This window comes from Pongo pygmaeus, chromosome 5 (genome assembly GCF_028885625.2).
Source record: "Pongo pygmaeus isolate AG05252 chromosome 5, NHGRI_mPonPyg2-v2.0_pri, whole genome shotgun sequence".
Taxonomy (NCBI): domain Eukaryota; kingdom Metazoa; phylum Chordata; class Mammalia; order Primates; family Hominidae; genus Pongo; species Pongo pygmaeus.
The window spans coordinates 55,738,028-55,765,131 of record NC_072378.2 but is presented as its reverse complement, the minus strand read 5'-3'; the positions used below and the strand labels follow the sequence as shown (position 1 = coordinate 55,765,131).

The 27,104-nt window shown below is 37.3% G+C and overlaps 1 protein-coding gene across 2 annotated transcripts in view; it reads right to left on the bottom strand.

The window, feature by feature from the left end:
- The window catches only part of HCRTR2 (hypocretin receptor 2), a 254,837-nt gene that overhangs the window by 104,200 nt on the left and 123,533 nt on the right, over positions 1 to 27,104 (bottom strand). For both annotated transcript variants that reach the window (XM_054492660.2, XM_063665690.1), the window contains exon 2: positions 6,891 to 7,490. In XM_054492660.2, the coding sequence (XP_054348635.1) occupies positions 6,891 to 7,113 (223 nt within the window). In that variant the 5' untranslated portion in view covers positions 7,114 to 7,490. The remainder of the gene's footprint in view (positions 1 to 6,890; positions 7,491 to 27,104) is intronic.

The following is a 27,104-nucleotide window of genomic DNA, read 5'->3' as shown; positions in this document are numbered from 1 at the left end:
ATAATGTTGTTGTGAAGATTAACTGAGAGAGAATATGGACAAATATCTGAAGAGTAAAACACTATGTAAATATTAAACATTGTTCTCATGTGTTTAATATTGAAGGCAAATTACTTGTAAAGGCTCAATAATAATAATCTCTAAACATTTTTTAGAAATAAAGATATAGTCATTTATTTTGAGCAATTTGTTTTTTGTTTATGAAAGAACAGTTTTTCTGGCAAGAAATTTAATGTTATTTTAAATATCGATTTAATTCATTTACTTGGTTAAGAGATCAGTTCTCATTGTGAACAAAGGTGAAATGAAAAAATTTTATCCTCAGAGTCAGCAATTCAAAAGACTGGTCATATGGGTCATGTGTTTCATCCAATAGCATCTCAAACTGTTTCAAAGTCAGTATCTAAAGGTCATTTCATGTCTGATGTAATAGGTAATGATTCTTCGTACATATAATACATTATTCTGATCCAGGAACACTGTCTGGTGATATAGAAATTGACCTATTCAGGTCAGGCACAGTGGCTCATGCCTGTAATCCCAGGCTGAGGTGGGTAGATAACAAGGGCAGGAGTTCAAGACCAGCCTAGCCAAGATGGTGAAACCCATCTCTACTAAAAATACAAAAAAAAAAAAAATAGTTGGGCATGGTGGCATGTGCCTGTAATCCCAGCTACTGGGGAGGCTGAGGCGGGAAAATAGCTTGAAGCCAGGAGGTGGAGGCAGCAGTGAGATGAGATTGTGCCACTGCAGCCCAGTCTGGGTGACAGAGCAAGACTCCATCTCAAAAAAAAAAAAAAGTTGATCTATTTAATAAAATCAATAGCAACATGATTTGTTTAAATAAATACTAATTATTTATTTGGCAATGCGTGACAAAAAGAAAAATAAATATCTTTAGATTATTTGAAGTGTTAAGTGTTTAGGCTCTCAGGCTCAAATTGTGTCTAAAAATAGCACTTTCAATAAGAAAATAATCCTTGGCCACAATTATCTAACATTTTTTTCCCAGTGAGTCACCCCCCAGAACAGGTAAAAGCATTTTTGGCAGCACTTATTTTACCTTGAAATTTTCTCTTGTAAAGTAACCCTAGCCCGACCTTGATTGGCTTATCAAATGAGCTCATCCTCAGAGCTGAAGAACTGTAGTCTATCAGAAAAACAGCATGGCAACATGCCCAGACAACTCTGTAAATTGTCTAGAGGGCACATCTAAGTATCTCTTCCTTCCTCTTTTTCCCTATGCATCTCCAGTCAGGATTAGAAGCTACGGAAAGAGGCAGGATGAAGTAATGGAACAATCATGGACCAAGGAATTTGTTAAATCCATATTTGAAACCTAGTGCTGCTATTTACTGCCTGACTAAACTTTTGAGTAAGTTAACATTGCTCTTTGAATTCATTTTTCTTATTTGTAAAACCTATTAATGTTCTCATTATAAGTTTGTTGTAAGGCATCAATAGAGTATATGTAAGTGGAGCTTGACATATAGTACCTGGCATATAGTACTCAATAAATATTCAACAATTTCCTTTGCAGGGAGAAAAGGAACTGAAGACAAATACCATCAGCTTCGCCAATCACATGTCATTGAATGAAACATACTTAATAAAGCCAGCATTCCTTAGGGTGTAGAAGATGTCCGAATGCTACAAGAAGAAACATGGAAGGATCTTCTTTCACTAGTTAAATAACATCAGCAGTGGATGTTTCGGAGCTGAATGAGAATATGGAGACTTTGAGATGCTAACATAGCTGCAGTACATGAAAATTTTCAAATATAATCTAAAATACAAAATAAGGAAAATTAATATAAATCATATGATACAATTTAGTATGTAGGCACTACTAAAATCAAGACAGTTTTCTAAAAACTGGAGCATTGTGTTTATATTTGAGTTTTAGATTTGGTCTCTTGAAATTGGTATTTTTTAATTATCTCATTTCCCAAATATATTTTTTTCAAATACAGAAATAACTCATTACATTTAAATTATCAGTTGCACATGATATTCTCATTATTGTCTGTCCATGATAAATGTTGCTGTTACCTATGAAATAGCCATCTTGAAAGTTATCATTGGGATTTTGTTTAAGTCAAAGATATAATTTATTTTACTAAATAAGCCTAAACAGTTATGATTTTAGCAAAAATGCAGAGGCATCAGATTAATTCTTATTCAGATAAGCATGTTTGCATTTTAAAACTAAAATGCACAATAGGTTTAAAGCCTAATAGTTAATATTACCTTTTACAGTCACTATTCATGATTCTATTGAGTCTTGGCTGAGATGAGTGATGTATTATTTCTATATCTAAAAAGGGTTTAGAAATAACCCCTTTTTGCTTCCTGTGTAGGAAAGGATGGGTTTACAAACACCTACGAAACTAAAATGGGCATTTGGAGAAGCAGAAAATAAATGTCTCTAGGCTTAGGAGCAACATGAACTTGCAATCCTACCACTTACATATCTGACACAAGACTAACTCTGTAGGAAGCAAACCTATCACAAATATTTCCCCATTCCGCACACCTAACTTGGGTAAACTGTTATTAGGTAAATTACTTAATGGATAATGTATTTTAACTATGAATACTTCACAATGCATTTTAACAATGTATGAGTTAAATCAACATATTATGTTGATTTAAATAACATATTTAAATAACATTTAAATATGTTATTTTTAAATGTTATTTAAAAAATGTTATTTAAATAACATATTTAAATAACAACACGTATTACCAATGTGTGTGTTATTTAAAACATTGGTAGTGATAGACCTGCTTATCAACAACCTATTAACAACTCAAAAACTCTAAATGAATGGGACCCAGCACAGGCAAATTTAAGTTGAGAGAGAAAGCAAACTATTCCAATAGTTAGGAAAGGTTTTCATTTAAAGGCAAGAAGGCAATGTTAAGTAATCAGTATGAAGGAGATGGGTGGGTGGAGCTAGTGTGGAAAAGGAGAGTAATGTGTGCCAACACCATTTTATTCACACCTTTTAGGAAAATACGTAATTAAGGAAAAGGCTGGGGCAGAGGCCATAAAGAGCTACAGAGATACAGACTGGCCATGAAGGCAGGAGCTGGCTATACACCACATCACAAAAAGTTCAGTCATGAAAATTAAGGGATAAAAATTGACATTAATTAGTGTCTATGTGTCAAGAAAAATATGTATGTGCCCGTGTCCCTTTATATGTCTTTATAGAGGGTATATGTACATTATATCCTGATACTATTTCTATAATGCAGGCATTATCGATCTTAATTTGTAATTATAAAAAAATTGACTTGGATAGTTCAATAACTTGCTAATGGCACACAAGAAGCAAGAAGCACAGCTAGACTGATGTCGACATTTATTACATGTTTTCCCATTTTCCATATGGAGACAACAACAGATATGATAGAAGCATACCAGGTGAAACACATGATATCTTTGAATGCAGATATGAGAGGCAGAAAATTGATCATTTTCCCTAGGTACTTAATGTTTAAACTGACTAGAACACATTTCTCCCTACAATTGTCATTCAAGGAATCAGGAGTAAAAATTAACATCAGTCACATTTCTTTACATTTCCCCAGGGGCTCCCCTGATATACACGCTAATTTTAAAAAATGATAATGCTCACAATATGCCAATTGAATAAGTTGATACATCTACTTAGCAGAAGACATAGTTAGGAATAGGTTATAGGTGGCATTATTCTGAAGATACTAAAAAGATACTCCTTCCAAAAAGAAGCTAACCCTATGCTCCTTCCTTAGAATTTAAAATTTCACAATAAACATGCTTACAGCTTTTCATTGAATGTAAATACTCATAACATTCTATTTAAAACTTTACTCCCCCAGGAAACTGCTTTCCATCTTGGGGAGGAGTATATGAGAGTGGAGAGGTGGCATAATGATAAAGAGGGACTATGGGGAGAAGAAAAAGAGATGAGGACAATCAAGACTTTGTCATGCTACCCATAGCATATCTTATTACATCATTTCATGAAAGGACATTGTGCGGAAGATGACTTCTAACTGATGGCATTATATTTGTAAGCCCAAAAATGTTGAGATTTTCCAAGTAGTTATATGAAAGTACAAATGGTGACTGGACCTGAAGGCTCAGTGATTACATCTGCTGTCTACACTGTGGTATTTTACCTTCATACTTAATATTGCATCTTTATTTTGCATAAATCATGTGACATCCTGTCCTACCACTCTATGTGTAAAATTACTTATACCAGAGGGGCAAAAAAGCAATTCTCAATCTAATTCATTTTGCAGATTTGACAGTGACATCAAAGAGCAGGAAGCTGTCTGTGAGTAACGACACTACTCGTTTGTTTAAATGTCAAATCTAAACCTCATAAACTTTCAGGCAGTATGTCAGAAAAGAATGCATTTCAGTTCAACCAGAGGGGATTTCAGTGTTATTCAGTCCTGAGGAAAATAGCTGTCAGTTTCTTTAAGGCAGAGTGCTTTGAGTAAATCTTTCTTTTTAGGCTGAATGGACTTGGTCATTTCAGCACTTGGGGCTGTGGACAGTGCTATCTTCCTTGACATGAAACAAGTAGCCTTACTGTAGAGGCTTGAAACTAAAACTCCTCAGGCTAGCAAACATGTATCCCTAAACTATGCAATTAGGATATGGAGACTATTCACTACAAGGTCTGTGCAAGGTAAAAATGCAATAACAACAAAGAAGAGCACATTTTACCACAAAGATTCAGCCTAAAATTAAAATAAGGAAGGCAAATAGTTACTATTCATAGCTATTCATAAAAAAGTTACTGCTTCTCTGGGCAGGTTTTTGGTGAGGAGAATGACAGTGCCATTAATCTCTCATTGTACTTTATTGGCAGTGGGCATTGATGCAGGGGAGAACAGGAACACATCCAATAAGCTTGCAGACAATCAGGAGCAGAGAATCTATTCCCTATATGCTTTCTAGCTCTAGAGTAGAATAACAATGGAGAATTCTGGATCTGAGGTCAGAAAAAATGGAACTGAATTTCAATTATGTCCCTTAATACGTCATTTTATTTCTCTAAGTCTTGTTTCTTCTTCTGGCTAATGTGGGTTATTTTGGTGTTTAAGGGAGAGAATGTACATGAAGGGCTCTGGCACACAGTAGGTACTCAATATATGTTCAATTTTGATTATTCACTTATCAATAAGTGTTGGCATAATGCAGTAAAATGTTGCTATGCTGGTAGCCATGTGTCTTAAGAGATGTAATCCTAAGGATGGGTAACAAGAAGAAGGAAAGCAAGATTGGGATTATTATCAACAGAATTATGCTTATAACAAGAGTCCTAATCCTGTGTATTTTCACTTTTGTTTCATTTTGTTAGTATCCCAAAAAGTTTTCCTTTATTTTTACTTTTAAATCAACCAAAGGAAAACAGTCTAAAAATAATATTTTAAAATGTACCAAAGTTCTCAGAGGTTTCTTGTCCCCTCAAATAACATTCTACCAACTCTCTGGAGAACTCCTGTCATTCACATACTATCATCTATTCTGCCTGCTGAGTTGGTGAGAGACTACTCGGGATGATTTCTACCCAGACCAACACACTTGGGAGAGAAGGTAAAAATCAGGTTAGTCTGAAAGGCTGATAATTTCCTTGTCAGTCCCCATTGCAGCTACAAGTTCTTTGCTTTTGACTGCAAAGCCTTCCAGCCTATCTCACCTCACTCACCTTCTTCCTCTTTTATAAATAAAAATCAAGCAACTCCTAGCCTCCTCCATCTCCTGTCATTTTCAGCAGAGACTTCCTCCACACTGCCCTCTGCATGTGAAAAGTCTCCCAGCCTTCTACTCTTCATTCATCAAGGTACACTCTCCTTCCATTCACAATTTATTTCAAGTTATCCCTCCCTTCCAAAGCCCCTTTTCTGGAGGTATATTCCCCAACTGCCCTAATACATTCCATCATCGCACTCACCGTGTTGCCATCTCACCCCCTCCCCAACCCTCAGAAATTGTTTAGGGGGAGGGGGATGGGGGTCGAGGAAACCCGTGTTTCCATACAGACCTAGACAGGGACAAATAGCCTAGCATTAAGCTTAGTCTCATCTCTGGGGAAAACAAAACAAAACAAAACAACAACAACAACAACAAACAGTTGACATGAATAATTCCTGAGCCTGGCAACAAGTAGACTGAAAAAAAAAATATTTGGCTGAATGGATGTATGAATGAATGGATGGATTGATGATTGAGATCTCTGTGGTACTTTTCTCCGATGCCCCTCCTTCTTCTTGCTCCAGGCATGGATCCCGTTTAATTCAGCTTCTATGAGTGAGTGCACCTCCCTGCTTTGCCTCTGTCTCCACTCCCTGCTGGTTCATTACCACCTCTTGACTGGAGACTAAACCTCCTCGCCAAAGGGCAATGCCACCCAGCTCACAAATGCTTTGTGACTTCCACAGCCACAGAGAGCTTGCTCCTTAGGGATGTAGCTTTGCATTCTGCAAGCTCTGCCTTGTCCCAATCCCCCTGAAACACCCAGCCACGTTACACAAAGGGATGACTGACTCCCCCCCCCACCCACACACACACACTCAACAAAATTCACCTGGAGATCCCTGCGGCCCCTCTCCCTGCGCTTGTAAGCTAGGTGCTCGAAAAAGAAACGCGGTTTTCCCGTTATTCCTGCAAAACAGGGAATAACCTTTCCAGGGCTCGGTACTGGTTCGGAAAATCAGAAAACTTTTTTTTTTTATTATTATTTTATTAGAAAACCCCATCCGAGAGCAGCGACCTCTTTGTTTGCTTCCCAGGGGGAGGGAGGGGTCTCTTTAGAGCCTTCTCAGCCCGGGGCGGAGGCGGGGTGATAGCCCCTGAGAGGGCTGCCGGGGAGGAGACTCACCCAGGACGTTCCCGATGAGAGCCACGACGAACACGATGATGTACCCGGCGATCAGGACCCACTCATATTCTTTCGGGTGCAGGTATTCCCTCCACAGGTACCGCAGGAATTCCTCGTCGTCATAGTCGGTGGGGTTTAAAAAGGGCTCTTGAGTTTCATTCAGCTCCGAAGCAGATGACCAGTTGTGACAAGGGGGGGAGTCCTCCAATTTGGTGCCGGACATCACGGGCTCAAGTCCGGTTCCGCTCAATGCTGCAAGCTCCTCTCCGCCTGCCCCATGAGCACTGGTGTTTTGCGGTGGGAAAGGCTGCGCGGAGAGGCGAGAAGGGGCTCCCGAGCAGAAAATGACGTGAAAAGTTACTGAGCCAATGCCTCCGGAGTCTTCTGCCGGGCAACTTCTGCGGTGGCTTTGCTGTCTTTACAGGCGATGTTGCACCGGGAAGAGAGGCAGCTGAGGAACTAGGGACCCGGCACTGGAGGCTGCAGCAATGACACCAGGAGGAGAAAGCTACCTCCGGCTCAGCCGAAGCTCAATTACTCCTCATTCCAGCACTCAGTCCGCAGCCCACAGCCTCCTCCCGCCCTGAGGGAGAGCTGAAGCTGAAGAAAAAAAAAAAAAAATGAAAACTAATTTAATCTGTTTTTTTTTGGGGGGGGGAGTTAAATCTCTCTCTTTTTCTACTTATTTTCTCTATTTTTACGTGCACTTATTATAAACCATGCACAGACATGCATCAGTCTGTGGATATGACAAAAACGTCAACATACAGTTAATACAGAGCATGTTGATATATTTGTCTTTGTAAAGCAAATATAAAAGTAATAAGAAGGCGCCTCTGTGTTTCTCAAGCAGGACAATGGAAAAGTCATTCCAGGCAAATACTTTAACATTTAATATAAACTTATTTTAACATTTGACATTTGCCAGCTTAGTACTTGCCGAGTCTTTAAGACATCTCCGTCTTCGCTTTCTCCTTAAAATTTGAGAATGAGACTGTTTTTAAATTGAAGGGTCTATTTAGCTGGATTTCGTATTTGAGATAGTTAAGTGTCATATGAAATACAGCAACAAATTCTTGAAGGACGCCAAGGGTCATAAATATGATCATAGTTAATGTTGTCAAGCAAGACAGACCACCAATTTACTAAACGATATTAAACATTCATTGTAGGATGTAGTAATCTAAGCAGAAATGCTCTCTCTGGTAAATAGCACATCCCATTGGGTCTTTCTTCCCATTGATTCAGGGCTGATGTCACCTGCCATTCTCTCATGCATCGGTTTTTTCTCTAATAATAAGTATTCTAGCATTTGTCAGAATGTGAATTCATGATCCTTTTATTCTTAATAAACATGGTAAAAACATTGCATTTGAGTAATTACAATCTTGCACTTGGGAAGAGCCTGGAAATCTTGTCTGAACTTCAGCTTAAGAGTAGAAGCCACCTGATAACATTGCTGACATGTCCCCATCTAGCTTGAATGTGACCACCACAATTCACTACTTCCACCCTTATGGGAGTGCTCTAAAGGTGAGAAAACTGTTTCTTACATTAAACCAAGGTCTTAAGCCACGATTTGCCTTTTTGAGACATTTACCTCTAATTCCTAGTTTGCATCTTGGTGCTACACAGAATAAATCTTCCACATGACAATGCTTCACAGATTCAAAATAAACATCACAGCCCCAGCGCTCCTTTTTATGCCCTCATGTTTCTTTTTTTAGTATTTTTCTTTTCAGTGTTGGTCAAATGACAGTAGCTCCCACCTACATCTGTTTGGTCTTCCTTTAGACAATTGTCAATATCTTGCAAAATGTGTAACTAGGAAGAAGTAACAATAATATGGTTTGAGTCTTGCCAGTGCAAAAAGTACATTATTCTTTGGATGCAACCAATTTTTATATGTAATTATTTTTTCAACACACACAAGACATTGGTGGTTTACACTGAGATTTAGTTAACTACCCCACCCCCTCCTCCAATCATAATTTTTCATATTTGTTTTGTGCTTTATGGTTTATAAAATTATTTGATATGCATTTTTAAACCCCTGAGGGCTTAGCTGTTACTAACCCTCTTTAATAGATGAGGAAGCTGTTCCTGGGGAAATTAGATGATTTACGAAAAATCAATGGATTAATCAGCAGCAAAACCATCTGTTCTTTCTTCTATTTATAGAATACTTTTTGGGACCTAGTACTTCTGTTATTGTATAGATATCACGTTTTACGAGAAATATTGTTGTATTTCCCCAATCTGCACTAATTAAATTTCTTTTTAAGAGAAGGGCATCAATGGGCATTTTGTTGTTTTACCAAATATTTCCTGAGGGTTATTTTTCCACTCTTAGTGATACAAAGTTAAACAGGTTGCTGCTTCCATGCATTTTACTTTCTAGTAAAGTTAGATTAAAAAAAACAAACTAACAAATACATAGGGAAAACGTTAGGAAGAGATAGATGCTATAATACAAACCAAACAGGATGAGGTAATGATGAGTAGAAAATCCCAAAGGTCACGTTAGAAATGATTGGTCAAAAAGGCTCTGTTAAAAGATGATATATAAGCAAAAGACCCAATTGATATGTGCATATATTAATTTCATTCTGTTAATTTGAAGTTTAAACAGACCTTAAATTCTAATGCTATTATCCAAAACATTAGCCATTTCTCCAGACCTGTTGTCACCAGTAAATTTGACAAGCAGGCCTTCTGTGGCTTTGTTCAAGTTCATTGGCATAAATCTGTCAACTTTATACTCTGGCACAATGTTTTCCTCTGATTTATTAATATCTGCATTTTACTCTTCCATGCACTATTCATCTCAAAGTGGGAAAGGTTGTTGCAACTTAAGTTCGGATCTATATTCATTAACATCTGCAAATTCCTTGTCATTGACAATCTATAAATATGGACCCAGTCTACTATTTCCTAAGTAGTCAGTGTCATTAGCTTTCATTTTGTGGCACTTCAACTTGTCTATACTTCAGTCTTCTCTTCGTAAATCTTCTACCTACAATTAATCATCACAGTAAATTGAAGTTATAAATAAGGAGAAATGAAAATATTTTCAAGATTTTATCCTGATACGTGCTTTATTTTATGACAAGCTGAATTTATCTTGATCCTACAAATATTCCATTTCCTTCTATCTATGATTTCTCTGGTGCTTTCTTCTAAATATGTGGTACTCCAATGTCATAAAATATTCACTTAAATCTTCAAATTATTACTTGTTTTCTTTTTTGCAAGTGCACCATAGATAATAAATATTATAATACTCATTTTTGATGTGAATATCTTCCTTAGATCTTTTGATATCTTTTGAAACATAAGAAAGGAATTTCTAGTTCTTAGGTATCACTCTTCTCTTCAATTCAAATATTTCTGCTGGATGTAGGGAAAAGGCATCAATCCATTTCACAAACACAAAAGAAAGCTCTAAATTTGTCCCGTGATATCCCCTTAAGGTTGTTAAAAGAATTAAATGAATTGAAATTTTCAGACCAGTGCATGATAGAGAAAGTAATTGGAAAATGTTTGTTAAATGACATTTTAAAAATATGTGATATCCTTGGCCATCAGAGAAATGCAAATCAAAACCACAATGAGATACCATCTCACACCAGTTAGAATGGCGATCATTAAAAAGTCGGGAAACAACAGGTGCTGAAGAGGATGTGGAGAAATAGAAATACTTTTACACTGTTGGTGGCACTGTAAACTAGTTCACATTGTAAACTAGTGTGGTGATTCCTCAAGGATCTAGAACTAGAGATACCATTTGACCCAGCCATGCCATTACTGGGCATATACCCAAAGGATTATAAATCATGCTGCTATAAAGACACATGCACACGTATGTTTATTGCGGCACAATTCACAATAGCAAAGACTTGGAACCAACCCAAATGTCCAACAATGATAGACTGGATTAAGAAAATGTGGCACATATACACCATGGAATACCATGCAGCCATAAAAAAGGATGAGTTCATGTCCTTTGCAGAGACATGGATGAAGCTGGAAACCATCATTCTCAGCAAACTATTGCAAGGACAAAAAACCAAACACCCGTATGTTCTCACTCATAGGTGGGAATTGAACAATGAGAACACCTGGACACAAGAAGGGGAACATCACACACTGGGACTTGTCGTGGGGTGGGGGGGAGGAGGGAGGGATAGCATTAGGAGATATACCTAATGTAAATGACGAGTTAATGGGTGCAGCACACCAACATGGCACATGTATATGTATGTAACAAACCTGCATGTTGTGCACATGTACCCTAGAACTTAAAGTATAATAAAAATAAATAAATAAATAAATAAATAAACATGCCATATCCTACTGTAAATATTATTTGCTATACAGATCAAGTACTCTGTGTTAATGATAGTTAACATCAATGTATATTTCAAAATAGCTAAAAGAGAGGACTTAACATGCTCCTAACACAGAAAAATAATAAATACTTAAGGTAATGGATACTCTAAATACTCTGGCTTGACCATTACACATTCTATGCATGTAACAAAATACCACATGTATCCTATAAATATATACAAATACTATGTATAAATAAAAGGTAAAAGAGAAATGTAGCTCACAACATTCAGAATAATTCTGTTTAAATACCTAGGCTAAATTTTTCTTGTCATTTATTTTAGCTCTCTCACTAACTGGAATATATTAAAAATGAGACAAAAATAAATCTCAAACTCAGGTATGTTTTTTTCTTGGTGGTTATAGGTAGGTTGTTTAGAGATCTCATATATGGGGTGTCCCAGGTTTTATTTTCTTATTCCTGGTGAGAGATCGTCTTTTTTGCAGGCGTAACTTTCTATATGCATTTCAGTAAATGTATCTGAGTATCTATTGTGTGTCCAGGAGTTCGGCTAGGAGCTGGGGTATAAGGATTAATAAGACTAGTCTAGCCTCAATGATCTCTCAGTCCATTGGTTAACTGGAAATGTTGCCATTATTGAGAAACTCTGTGAAGGTAGAGAGATGCAGAGTGGCATGGAAGCATGAAAGAAGTTGCTTTCTTTCCTTTGCTGTTGGAATGAAAATAAAATCAAGTCTGAGCACTGTTGGTAATGATGATACTGAGCTTATATATTCCCAAAATAAATGCATTAGCTTTGCAGGAAGTTATCTGACACCTCTAGGCTCCAAATTCTACATTTTAAAAAACAATATGGTCTTCAGCTAAATTATTCTAGAAAAATCTCAAATCACAGGGGGTCTAGAAATTTATAAAAAGGGAAAAGGGGACTTATATAACATGTGTCACTGTACGCACTCTCGGTGGGCTACAGAGAATGAAATAACCTGATTAGGCCATGAACAATCAAAGCTACTTGTCACAAATTATCACAAACATTTGTGTCTCTCTGTCTCTTTTTCCTCTAATCTTTCTATTACCTCCCATGCCCTGTTTTAATTATGTCTCTTCGGAGACAAGGGTCTCTCCATTCCATCTTGCCTCCTGTCCTGCATTATTAGATCTGATATTTTCCCCTTATGTTTTTTATTCAACAAATATATACGAAGCTCCCATTATATGCCTATCTTATGTTGAGCATAGATAAACACTCTTCCTGTCTTATTCAGCGTGTCATGAAAAGCACAGAGTAGCTGGCAAATAATTTTGGTCAGTAAAGCAAATGCTCTAAGGTATACACCTAAAAAGTTCTGAAAATGCAAGCAGAAGAGACATCTATTTTCCCAAAGTGGCATGAATAAAACCATATGGAAAAGACATTGTTTAAGCCGAGAACTGAAGAATGAATGGTAACCAGATTGTGGGAAGTGGGAGAGGCAGTTGGTGCCAGACGGAAGTAAGTAACTTTTTGTGAGACAAGTAATGTTAGCACTCATTGAGAGATTACATGGGCCAAGCTCTGTGCCAAGTACATTACATACATTAACTCAATTGATCTTCACAAATCTAGGAGGAAGATTTTATGAATTATTATTCCAATTTTCCAGGTTGGGCAATTTAGTGAGACACTATTTCTATGAAAAACTTAAAAAAAAAAATTACCCAGGCATGGTGGCATGTGTCTGTGGTCCTAGCTATCTGGGAGGCTCAAGTTGGAGAATCACTTGAACTCAGGAGGTTGAGGCTGCAGTGAGCTGTGGTCACGCCACTGCACTCCAGCCTGGGCAACAGAATGAGACACTGTCTCAAAAAAAGCATCTATTATTCCAATTTTACAAATGAAGAAACTGACACACAAAGAAGTTAAGTAACTTACCCAAGGTCATATAGCTAGAAAGTGGTGGAGTGTTTAAGCAGAGTTGTCAGGGTCCAATTCCAGAGATACGCTTTTTGCTGTTACTCTATTCTGTTTCCACAGTAAAGAACCAAAATGTTTTCAATATTCCAGCTGTGTCCTTTACTAATGATAGTTTTAATTCTTAACAAAAACATTTGTAAAATTATATAAATTTTGCATATTTAAAAAAATCCAGTTGTATTTTAAACAGTACTGAAAAGTAGAATTATGGGGGAACTTGTTATACTCTTTAAGATGACATCTCCCCCAAAGAGAATCAATCTCCTTCTCTATTCTCTGAGATAAAGATATTTGTTTTTCTCCTAAGGGCATAAATGTTTTCTCATTCATCTTTGTATCCCAAAACTTAGCATGCACTTTGCATTTAGCTGTTGGCCAATCACTACTTGTTGATCAGGCCTGAACTCAATTGAAGGGAGGAATTCCTTCTTCAAACAGTGAATATTTTGTGAAAAATATACATATGTGCCACCTTTGTTTATGTAACACCAAGGAAATTCCTGGATATGTATATTCTTGCCTATTACTAAATCTTTAGACTGGAGATGGATTAGCAATCTTTATGTATGGTGTGCTATTTTATTAATTCACTTCCTTTTTCCATATTCTAAAAATTCTCTTTTCTTTTCAAAATAATAAATGGTTAAAATGCAAAAATAATAATAGAGGGCAGAAAAAGAGTGGGTTCAAGTCTTGCAGTACAAATTATAACTTTGGGGGTACTTGCCCATTCCAGACACCCTACTAGAAACTATCCATTATCGTCAGGTGCTCTCAAGGGTGGGATCTGGGGAAGGAAAGAGTAGGAGCAAAATATGTGTATTTTCAAACATCAGTCCCAGGGTCACATGAGAGTTTTCTACAATCTTGGGTTTGAGTTCATTGAAATACTTCTGTGTTCTTTCAATACATGTTATTTCTTCTGGATCTCAGTTCTCTGGGCTTCTTTTCCTTGAAAATAACATATTTGTCTGAGTTAGAGGAAATTTACTTTTAGGTGAGCAGCAGGTGGGTCATGTAACCATTAAGGCATGTGTTCTGATTTTCCACATAAAAAAAAATGATCCATTGTGTTGTGAAATTCATCTTAATTCTATTTTAATAAATATACATACAGTGAACTCCATATAGTTATGGTAAAAGAGGTTTATGTGTTGGACTCCAATGTTAAAAGCAATGTGACATGCTTTTACTCCAATACAAATGCAATCGCTAAACTGCATTGAGTAGCACTGTGGAAGCGATCCCGCCTTGTGTGGAAATTTCTCTTTGTTATTGATAAGATTTTTTTCTTTTCTAATTGAGATAAAATTCACATAACATAACAGTAATGTTTTAACCATTTTGAGAGGTATCATTGAATGGTTTATAGTATATTCACAATGTTGTGTCACCATCAGCACTACTAATTCCAGAAACTTCATAACTACCGATTTTCCTCTCCTCCCACATGCTGGCAAACACTCATCAAGTTTCTTCTTCAGTGGATCTGACAATTCTGGAAATTTCCTTTAAATTGAATCATAACATGTAGGGTTTTGTGTCTTATGTCTTTCACTTAGCTTAATATTTTCAAGGTTCTTCCATGTTTTAGTGTCTATCAGTACTTTATTATTTTTGTGGCTGAATGGTATTTAATTATATGGATATGCCACATTTTATCTATCCAGCAGTTGATGAATATTTGGATTGTTTCCATTTTTTGCCAATTATATATAATACTGATCTGACTGTTCTTGTACAAGTTTTTGTGTGTACTTATGTTTTCATCGCTCTTGGGTGCATGGCTGGGAGTTGAATTATTTCATACAGTAACTCTATGTTGAACTGTTTGAGGAACTGACAAACTGTTTTCCACAATGGCAAGATTATTTTACATTACCACTGGCAATGCATGAAGGTTTCAAGGTTTCCACATTCTTATCAACACGAGTTATTTTCCACTTTATAAATTATAAGGGGTGGAAAGTGGTATTTCATTTTGTGTGCATGTTGTGTTTGTTTTAAGTCTCTTAACAAAGAAAAGCCCAGAACTGGATGGCTTTACCGCTGAATTCTACCAAACTTACAATAAAAACTAACAACAATTCTCAAACTATTCCAAAACACTAAAGAAGAAGTGTTTTGGACTTCCTGACATGCTCAACAAGAACAGCATTACCCTGATACCAAAATCAGACTAGAACACAACACAAAAAGAGAAAACTACAGGCCAATATCCTTGATGATTATAGATGCAGAAATCCTCAACAAAATATCAGCAAAGAGAATCCAAAAAACATCAAAAAGATAATACACCATGATCAAGTGGAATTTATCCCAGGGGTGGAAGGATGATTCAATATATGCAAATCAATAAATGTGGTACATCATATCAACAAAATAAAGGACGAAAACCATATGATCACCTCAAAAGACACAGAAAAGGCATTTGACAAAATGCAACATCTCTTCATGATAAAAACTCTCAACAAATTAGGCATAGAGGGAATCTAACTTAATAAAGTCTATATATGACAAATCCATGTCTAATATCATTGTAATATTAATCTGTATTTGCCTCCTGAGTAAAGATGATGAGCATCTTTTGATGAACTTGTTGGTCATTTGTGTATCTACTTTGGAGAAATAATAGCTATTCAAATTAGTTGCCTATTTTTTTTAGATTGGGTTATTCGTCTCTTTATAGTTGAGGTGTAAGAGTTTATATATATATATATTCTGTATACTAATCCCTTAACAAATACATGATTTCCAAACATGTTCTCCTATTTTGTAGGTTTTCTTTTCATACTCTTGATAGTATCCTATGATGCAAAAAAGTTTTAAATTTTGATAAGATCCAATTTATTCATGTTTTCTTTTGTTGCTTTTACCATATTTTATCATATTTAAGAAATCATTGCCTAATCAAAGGTCACAAAAATTTACATGTGTTTCTTTCTAAGAGTTTCATAGTTTTAGCTCTTATACTTAGGTCTTTAATCTATTTTGGGGTTTTATGTATATGACACAAGAAAGGTATTCAAATTCATTTTTTGCATATCCAATTGTCCCAACACTTTTATTGAAAGGACTTTACTTTTCCCATTGAATGAGAGTTCGATTATTAAATGTCTTGAGGTAGTCTTCTTTGGGTTAAATCTGAATAGTGTTCCATAACCTTGTATTTGAATACTGATACTCTATTGTTATCCCTTTGAATAAACGTTCTACCCCTATCTCACTCTCTCTCTCTCTCCCCTTCCTCTTTAAGGCCAGTAACTCTTAGATTTATGCTTTTGAGGCTATTTTCTAGATCCTGTAGGTATGCTTCACTGTTTTTAATTTTTTTCTTTTGTCTCCTCTGACTGTGTATTTTCAAATAGAGTGTTTTCAAGTTTACTAATTCTTTCTTCTGCAGGATCAATTCTGCTGGTACGATGCATTCTTTTGTATATCAATTGAATTTTTCAGCTCCAGAATTTCTGCATGAATTTTTACAAAATCATTTCATCTTCTTTTTTGAATTTATCTGATAGGAGTCTGAATTCCTTTGCCACGTCATCTTGAATTTTGTTGAGTTTCCTCACAACAGCTATTTTGAATTCTCCGTCTGAGAGGTCACATATTTCTGTCACTCCAGGATTGGTCTCCAGTGACTTATATAGTTCTTTGATGAGGTAATGTTTTCATAAATGGTCTTTTTTTTTAACACTTTAAGTTCTGGGATACATGTGCAGAACGTGCAGGTTTGTTACATAGGTAACATGTGCCATGGTGGTTTGCTGCACCCATCAACCTGTCACCTACATTAGGTATTTCTCCTAATGTTATCCCTCCCCTAGCCCCCCACTGCCCGACAGGCCCTGGTGTGTGATATTCCCTTCCCTGTGTCCATGTGTTCTCATTGTTCAACTCCCACTTATGAGTGAGAACATGTGGTGTTTGGTTTTCTGATCTTGTGATAGTTTGCTGAGAATGATGGTTTCCAGCTTCATTCATGTCCCTGCAAAGGACGTGAACTCATCATTTTTTATGGCTGCATAGTATTTCATGGTGTATATGTGCCACATTTTCTTAATCTAGTCTACCATTGATGGACATTTGGGTTGGTTCCAAGTCTTTGCTATTGTTAATAGTGCCGCAATAAACATACATGTGCATGTGTCTTTATCACAGAATGATTTATAATCCTTTGGGTATATGCCCAGTAATGGGATTGCTAGGTCAAATGGTATTTCTGGTTCTAGATCCCTGAGGAATCACCACACTGTCTTCCACAATGGTTGAACTAATTTACACTCCCACCAACAGTGTAAAAGCATTTCTATTTCTCCACATCCTCTGCAGCATCTGTTGTTTCCTGACTTTTTAATGATCGCCATTCTAACTGGAGTGAGATTGTATCTCACTGTGGTTTTTATTTGCATTTCTCTAATGACCAGTGATGATAAGCTTTTTTTTGTATGTTTCTTGGCCACATAAATGTCTTCTTTTGAGAGGTGTCTGTTCACATCCTTCACCCACTTTTTGATGGGGTTGTATTTTTCTTGTAAATTTGTTGGAGTTCATTGTAGATTCTGGATATTAGCCCTTTATCAGATGGACGGATTGCCAAAATTTTCTCCCATTTTGTAGGTTGCCTGTTCACTCTGATGATAGTTTCTTTTGCTGTGCGGAAGCTCTTTAGTTTAATTAGATCCCATTTGTCAATTTGGGATTTTCTTGCCATTGCTGTTGATGTTTTAGACATGAAGTCTTTGCCCATGCCTATGGCCTGAATGGTATTTCCTAGGTTTTCTTCTAGGGTTCTTATGGTTTTTAGGTCTCATGTTTAAGTCTTTAATCCATCTTGAGTTAATTTTTGTATAAGGTGTAACGGAGGAGTCCTGTTTCAGTTTTCTGCATATGGCTAGCCAGTTTTCCCAACAACATTTATCAAATAGGAAATCCTTTCCCCATTGCTTGTTTTTGTCAGGTTTGTCAAAAATCAGAGTTGTAGATGTCTGGGGTTATTTCTGAGGCCTCTGTTCTGTTCCATTGGTCTATATATCTGTTTTTGTACCAATACCATGCTGTTTTGGTTACTATAACCTTGTAGTATAATTTGAAGTTAGGTAGCATGATGCCTCCAGCTATGTTCTTTTTGCTTAGGATTGTTTTGGCTATATAGGCTCTTTTTTTAGTTCCATAAGAAATTTAAGGTAGTGTTTTTTTTTTTTTTTTTTTTTTTTGAGACGGAGTCTTGCTCTGTCGGTCAGGCTGGAGTGCAGTGACAGGATCTCGGCTCATTGCAAGCTCCGCCTCCCGGGTTCACGCCATTCTCCTGCCTCAGCCTCTCCGAGTAGCTGGGACTACAGGTGCCCGCCACCACGCCCGGCTAATTTTTTGTATTTTTAGTAGAGACGGGGTTTCACCATGGTCTCAATCTCCCAACCTCGTGATCCTCCCTCCTTGGCCTCCCGAAGTGCTCGGATTACAAGCGTGAGCCACCGCGCCCAGCCAGTTTTTTACTAATTCTGTGAAGAAATTCAGTGGTAGCTTGATGAACATAGCATTGAATCTATAAATTGCTTTGGGCAGTATGGCCATTGTCATGATATTGATTCTTCCTATCCATGAGGATGGAATGCTTTTGCATTTGATTGTATCCTCTCTTATTTCCTTAGCAGTGGTTTGTAGTTCTCCTTGAAGAGGTCCTTCACATCCCTTGTAAGTTGGATTCCTAGGTATTTTGAATGGGAGTTCACTCATGATTTGGCTCTCTGTTTGTGTATTATTAGTGTATAGAAATGCTTGTGATTTTTGCACATTGATTTTGTATCCTGAGATTTTGCTGAAGTTGCTTATCAGCTTAAGGAGATTTTGGGCTGAGACAATGGGGTTTTCTAAATATACAATCATGTCATTGGCAAACAGAGACAATTTGACTTCCTCTCTTCCTATTTGAATACCTTCTGTTTCTTTCTCTTGCCTGATTGCCCTGGCCAGAACTTCCAACACTATGTTGAATAGGAGTGGTGAGAGAGGGCATCCTTGTCTTGTGCCAGTTTTCAAAGGGAATGCTTCTAGCTTTTGCCCATTCAGTATGATATTGGGTATGGGTTTGTCATAAATAGCTCTTATTGTTTTAAAATACATTGCATCGATACCTAGCTTATTGAGAGTTTTTAGCATGAAGAGCCGTTGAATTTTGTTGAAGGCCTTTTCTGCGTCTATTGAGATAATCATGTAGTTTTTGTCATTGGTTCTGTTTTTGTGATGAATTACATTTACTGATTTTCGTATGTTGAACCAGCCTTGCATCCCAGGTATGAAGCCAACTTGATTGTGGTGGATAAGCTTTTTGATGTGCTGCTGGATTTGGTTCGCCAGTATTTTAGTGAGGATTTTTGCATCGGTGTTAATCAGGGATATATTAGCCTGAAATTTTCTTTTTTGTGTGTATGTCTCTGACAGGTTTTGGTATCAGGATGATGCCGGCCTCATAAAATGAGTTAGGGAGGAGTCTCTATTTTTCTGTTGTTTGGAATAGTTTCAGAAGGAATGGTACCAGCTCCTCCTTGTACGTCTGGTAGAATTCGGCTGTGAATCCATCTGGTCCTGGGCTTTTCTTCGTTGGAATGCTATTAATTACTGCCTCAATTTCAGGACTTGTTATTGGTCTGTTCAGGGATTTGACTTCTTCCTGGTTTAGTCTTGAGAAGGTGTATGTGTCCAGGAATTTATCCATTTCTTCTAGGTTTTCTAGTTTATTTGCGTAGAGGTGTCTATAGTATTCTCTGATGGTGGTTTGTATTTCTGTGGGATCAGTGGTGATCTCCCCTTTATCATTTTTTATCGTGTCTATATGATTCTTCTCTCTTTTCTTCTTCATTAGTCTGGCTAGTGATCTATCTATTTTGTTAATCTTTTCAAAAAAAAAAAACAGCTCTCGGATTCATTGATTTATGAAGGGTTTTTCGTGTCTCTCTCTCCTTAGTTCTGCTCTCATCTTAGTTATTTCTTGTCTTCTGCTAGCTTTTGAATTTGTTTGCCTTTGCTTCTCTAGTTCTTTTCATTGTGATGTTAGGGTGTTGATTTTAGATCTTTCCCACTTTCTCGTGTGGGCATTTAGTGCTATGAATTTCCCTCTAAACACTGCTTTAGCTGTGTCCCAGAGATTCTGGTACATTTTCTCTTTGTTCTCATTGGTTTCAAGTAACTTATTTATTTCTGCCTTAATGTCATTATTTACCCAGTAGTCATTCAGCAGCAGGTTGTTCAGTTTCCATGTAGTTGTGCGGTTTTGAGTGAGTTTCTTATTCCAGAGTTCTTATTTGTTTGCACTGTGGTCTGAGAGACTGTTTGTTATGATTTTAGTTATTTTGCATTTGCTGAGGAGTCTTTTACTTCCAATTATGTGGTCAATTTTAGAATAAGTGCAATGTGGTGCTGAGAATAATGTATATTCTATTGATTTGGGGTGGAGAGTTCTACAGATGTCTATTAGGCCTGCTTGGTCCAGAGCTGAGTTCAAGTCCTGAACGTCCATGTTAATTTTCTGTCTCATTGATCTGTCTAATATTGACAGTGGGGTGTTAAAGTCTCCCACTATTATTACATGGGAGTCTAAGTCTCTATAGGTCTCTAAGAACTTGCTTGATGAATTTGTGTGCTCCTGAATTGGGTGCATATATATTTAGGATAGCTAGCTGTTCTTGTTGCATTGATCCCTTTATCATTATGTAATGCCCTTTGTTGTCTCTTTTGATCTTTGTTGGTTTGAAGTCTATTTTATCAGAGACTAGGATTGCAACCTCTGTTTATTTTGCTTTCCATTTGCTTAGTAAATATTCCTCCATCCCTTTATTTCGAGCCTATGTGTGTCTTTACATGTGAATTGGACTGCTGAATACAGCATACTGATGGGTCTTGACTCTCTATCCAAATTGCCAGTCTGTGTCTCTTAATTGGTGCAGTTAGCCTATTACATTTAAGGTTAATATTGTTATGTGTGAATTTGATCCTGTCATTATAATGCTAGCTGGTTATTTTGCCCATTAGTTGATGCAGTTTCTTCATAGTGTTGATGGTCTTTACAATTTGGTATGTTTTTGCAGTGGCTGATATTGGTTTTTCCTTATCATATTTAGTGCTTCCTTTGGGAGCTCTTGTAAGGTAGGCCTGGTGGTTACAAAATTTCTCAGCATTCGCTTGTCTGTAAAGGATTTTATTTCTCCTTCACTATGAAGCATAGTTTGGCTGGATATGAAATTCTGGGTTGAAAATTCTTTTCTTAAAGAATGTTGAATATTGGCCTTCACTGTCTTCTGGCTTGTAGGGTTTCTGCAGGGAGATCAACTGTTAGTCTGATGGGCTTCCCTTTGTGGGTAACCCGACCTTTCTCTCTGGCTGCCCTTAACTTTTTTTCCTTTATTTCAACCTTGGTGCATCTGACAATTATGTGTCTTGGGGTTGTTTTTCTCGAGGAGCATCTTTGTGATGTACTCTGTATTTCCTGAATTTAAATGTTGGCCTGTCTTGCTAGTTTGCGGATGTTCTCCTGGATAATATCCTGAAGAATGTTTTCCAACTTGGTTCCATTCTCCCTGTCACTTTCAGGTACACCAATCAAATGTAGGTTTAGTCTTTTCACATATTCCATATTTCTTGGAGACTTTGTTCATTCCTTTTTATTCTTTTTTCTCTAATCTGGTCTTCACACTTTATTTCATTAAGTTGATCTTCAATCTCTGATATTCTTTTCTTTGCTTGATCGATTTGGATATTGATACTTGTATATGCTTCACGAAGTTCTCGTGCTGTGGTTTTCAGCTCCATCAGGTCATTTATGTTCTTCTCTAAACTGGTTATTCTAGTTAGCAATTACTTTAACCATTTTTCAAGGTTCTTAGCTTCCTTGCATTGGGTTAGAACATACTCCTTTAGCTCAGAGGAGTTTATTACCCACCTTTTGAAGCCTACTTCTGTCAATTCACCAAACTCATTCTCTGTCCAGTTTTGTCCCCTGGCTGGTGAGGAATTGTGATCCTTTGGAGGAGAAGAGGTATTCTGTTTTTTGGAATTGTCAGCCTTTTTGTGCTGGTTTTTCCCCATCTTTGTGGATTTATCTACCTTTGGTCTTTGATGTTGGTGACCTTCAGATGGGGTTTTTGTGTGGATGTGCTGGGTTTCTTTTTTTTTTTTTTTTTCTTTTTTTTTGATGTTGATGCTATTCCTTTCTGTTTGTTAATTTTCCTTCTTACACTCAGGCCCCTCTGCTGAAGGTCTGCTGGAGTTTGTTGGAGGTCCACATCAGACCCTGTTTGCCTGGGTAGCACCAGTGGAGGCTGCAGAACAGCAAAGATTGCTGCCTGCTCCTTCCTCTCGAAGCTTTGTCCCAGAGGGGCACCCACCAGATACCAGCCGGAGCTCTCCTGTATGAGGTGTCTGTCGACCCTTGCAGTGTGGTGTCTCCCAGTCAGGAGACATAGGGGTCAGAGACCCACTTGAGGAGGCAGTCTGCCCCTTAGCAGAGCTCGAGCACTGTGCTGGGAGATCCACTGCTCTCTTCAGAGCTGGCATGCAGGAATATTTAAGTCTGCTGAAGCTGCACCCACAGCTGCCCCTTCCCCCAGGTGCCCTGTCCCAGGGAGATGGGAGTTTGATCTATAAGCCCCTGACCACAGCTGCTGCCTTTCTTTCAGAGAAGCCCTGCCCAGACAGGAGGAATCTAGAGAGCATTCTGGCTATAGTGGCTTTGCCGAACTGTCGTGGGCTCCACCTAGTTTAACTTCCCAGTGGCTTTGTTTACACTGTGAGGGGAAAACTGCTTACTCAAACCTCAGTAATGGTGGACGTCCCTCTCCACCAAACTCAAGCATCCCAGGTTGACTTCAGACTGCTGTGCTAGCAGTGAGAATTTCAAGCCAGTGGATCTCAGCTTACTGGCCTCCATGGGGGTGGGATCCACTGAGCTAGACCACTTGGTTCCCTGGCTTCAGCCCCCTTTCCAGGAGAGTGAATGGTTCTGTCTCACTGGCATTCCAGGCACCACTGGGGTATGAAAAATAACTCCTGCAGCTAGCTCGGTGACTGCCCAAAGATCCACACAGTTTTGTACTTGAAACCCAAGGCCCTGGTGGTGTAGGCACCTGAGGGAATCTCCTGGCCTACAGGTTGTGAAGACCATGGGAAAAGCATAGTATCTGGACCAGAATGCACCATCCCTCATGGCAGTCCCTCACAGATTCTATTGGCTAGAGGAGGGAGTTCCCCATCCCCTTGTTCTTCCCCAGTGAGGTGACACCCCACCCTGCTTTGGCTCGCCCTCTGTGGGCTGCACTCACTATCTAACCCATCCCAATGAGAGGAGCTAGGTACCTCAGTTGGAAATGCAGAAACCACAGCCTTCTGCATTGATCTCACTGGGAGCTGCAGACCAGAGCTGTTCCTATCCAGCCATCTTGCCAGCCACCTCCTGGATGGTCTTGACGCTTGTGGATGTTCATCAGTTTCTGGGCATTGAGGAGTTAGGTATTTATTGTAGTCCTCACAGTCCAAACTTGTTTGTGCCTATCTTTCTTGGAAAGCTTTTCAGGTATCCAATGGGACTTGAGTGTTATAATGTAAGTTTTTGATCATTGCAGCCATATCTGCACTGGGGAAACCTGAAGACCAATAATGCTTTGGCTGTTGCAGACTCACAGAGGTCTTGGATAAGATCTGGAAGAATTCCTTGTATTACCAACAGAGACTTTTTTTCTCTTCCCTTACTTTCTCGCAAACAGAGTCTCTCTGTCTTTGCTGGCTGCCTGGAACTTAAGGAGGGGTGACACGAGCACCCATGTGGTTACCACCCTTGGGCTGTGCTGGGTCAAACCAGAAGCCAACATAGCACTGGGTCATGCCTGATGCCCATGGTAATTGCTATCTGGCTACCACCTGTGTTCCCTGAAGGCCCTAGGCCTCTACAATCAGCAGGTGGTAAAGCCAGTCAGACTTGTGCCCTTCCCTTTAGGGCAACAAGTTCTCCCTGGTCCTGAGTGGATCCAGAGATGCCATCCAAGAGCCAGGGCCTGGAGTCAGAAAACTGCAATGTTCTTAGCTTCTCTTTAATTATTTTTAATGACACTTTTTATTTTTCAGTAGATAAAACTTGTACATTCTTGGTAAATTCCTTCCTAAGCTTTTCATGCTTTTTTGATGCTCTTGTAAGTGGAATTGTTTTGTTATTTTCATTTTCAGAGTTATTTGCTAGTGTATAGAAATACAAGTGCTTTTTGAGAATTGATATTGTATCCTGCAACTTTGCAGAGCCCATTTATTGACTCTGGTAGTTGTGTGTATGTAATCTCTAGGGGCTCTCCATGTATAAGATTATGTCATCTGCCAGAGATAATTTTACTTCGTTTCTAATCTAAATGCCTTTTTTTAATGATTGATTGACTAGAACTATCTTTCCAATGTTGAATTGAATTAGTAGACCTCCTTGTCTTTTTCTGATCTTAGGGGAAAATATTCAGAGATTTTAGTCTTCCACCATTAAATATGATGTTAGCTGTGGTTTTGTTGTAGATGTTCTTTGTAAAGTTGAGGAAGTTCCCTTCTATTCCTAGTCTGTGGAATGCTTTTATATTGAAAACATGTTGGATCTTCTCATTTTTTGTACATCTAGTAAGATAATTATGTTTTTTTAATTACTATTATTTATTGCACTGGTTGATTTTCATTAAGTTTAGCCAACTTTATATCCCAGAATTAAATCTCATTTGTCCATGGTGTATAGTCCTTTAAAAATACTGCTGGATTTGATTTGCTATTAATTTTTTGAAAATTTTTGCATCAACATCCATAAGTTATATTGATCTGGTGTGTGTGTGCGTGTGTGTGTGTGTGTGTGTGTGTGTCTCAGAGAGAGAGAAAGAGAGAGTGAGAGAGAGACAGTTGTCTGGCTTTAGTATAAGAGTAATACTGGCCTCATAGAGAAACTCTAGTTTTAATTCCAGTTTTACTATTGTTTAAAGCTGGAATAGTTGCTTGATAATTTAGAGTTTTCGATTCCTCATCTCTGGGTTAATAGTAACTCCACAGAAATTGTTGTGATAATTAAATGAGATTATTATGTGTTCTTTATAAGTTTTAAATTTCAGTATTTATCAGATTATGAGAAGAATTGGTGTGAGTGGTAGGAGTAAAAGCAGCAAGTGGAAAATGTAATTAGAAATGGTTGTACCTTAAATAGGATTACTATACTTAATTTCTCTTGGTCTCCATTGCAGCATCTTTAAAATAAGCCTCAACAATTCCAGTCATGTTCCAATAATATTAATAAAAATAATAATGTAACTATAATAATGTAACAATGATATTACTAATACTATATAGAAAGTGCATAAAACCTAAGCACTTAATATATATTAACTTATTTCATCCACATAACATTGTATTAAAGGTGCTGGGGTTTTTCCCCTCATTTTGCAAGTGAGGATGGTACCTGAAGTTTAGATGACTTTTCAAGATCACACAGCTTAGAAGTAGAAGAGAACCAGTTAATTCTATGATATAACAACGGTCACAAAATTAGTCATTTTTCACTCTCATCTAGGTATTTCTCTCATCTTTATATAGATAAGATGAATCAAACTTTGTTCATATCTTCTTCAAAAACAACGTGAATTTCCTAAGATAGCCAACGAGTTTCAATCAAAATAAAATAAACATGATTCAATCTGATTTTTCTGTCACCTTGAAAATTAACTTCTTTACAAACTTTTTTCCTATAATGTTTGAATGAATTAACATTATGCATGTAGAAAATGTCCAACTACCACCTCCACAAACCTCTACGATGAATAGCTCTTAGGCCTTGGGAATTCAGAGAAGTGTTTCTGAAATAAAACACCACACATTCATATAAAACATTTAATACCAATGGTTGAATATCTTCCCTGAAAGACAACAGCAAAATTATCATCTGATGTTTTAGATTGCTAGTAATGATGTGAATTAGTGTTGATTTAGACTCTGTTGGCTTTTTTTGCAAATATGTGACACACTATTTAAATACAAGTTTGGCTACTAAAACTGGCTCAGAGCTCATTAAGTGGGTTTGTTATTTGGTATTTCATGTAAAAATTAGGAACCAGGCTTTGAAATTTGGAAGACACAAATTCAAAATAATAAAAGGAAATCCATTCTAACACATTTGACCAAATTGAAATCATAGTTTTATTTAATTGGTTTAAATAGTGTTAAGATTGTTTTCATTTCTGTAAAAAAAAATATATTGGTATTTTGATAGGGATTGCATTGACTCTACAGGTTGTTTTGGGTAGTATGTACATTTAGCAATATTAATTCTTCCAAACCATGACATGGAATACCTTTCCATTTATTGTATCTTCTTTAATTTTTTTATCAGCATTTTATAGTTTTCAGTACACAAGTCTTTCACCTCCTTGGTTAAATTTGTTCTTAAGATTTATTATTCATGATGCTATTGTAATTGGGATTGTTTCCTTAATTTCCTTATGAAATAGTTTGTTGCTATTATATAGAATTACAAGTACTTTTTGTATATTGATTTTGCATTCTGCAACTATACTGAATTCATTTCTTTGCTCTAGCTGTTTTGTTTGTTTGTTTGTTTGTGTGTTTGTTTGTTTTTGTGGAATCTTTAAGGTTGTCTACACATGAGATCAGCCCATCTACAAACAGAGGTAATTTCACTTCTTCCTTTCCAATTTGGTGGATTTTCTTTCTTTCTTTCTTTTTTTTTTTTGCCCAATTGTCCATACTAGGACTTCAAGCACTGTGCTGAATAGAAGAAGCAAGAATGGACATCCTTGCTTTGTTCTTGATCTTTGAGAAAAGCTTTCAATTTCTCACCAATGTCAAAGTTTGTTATATGCTTTTTCTGCATCTATTGAGATGATCA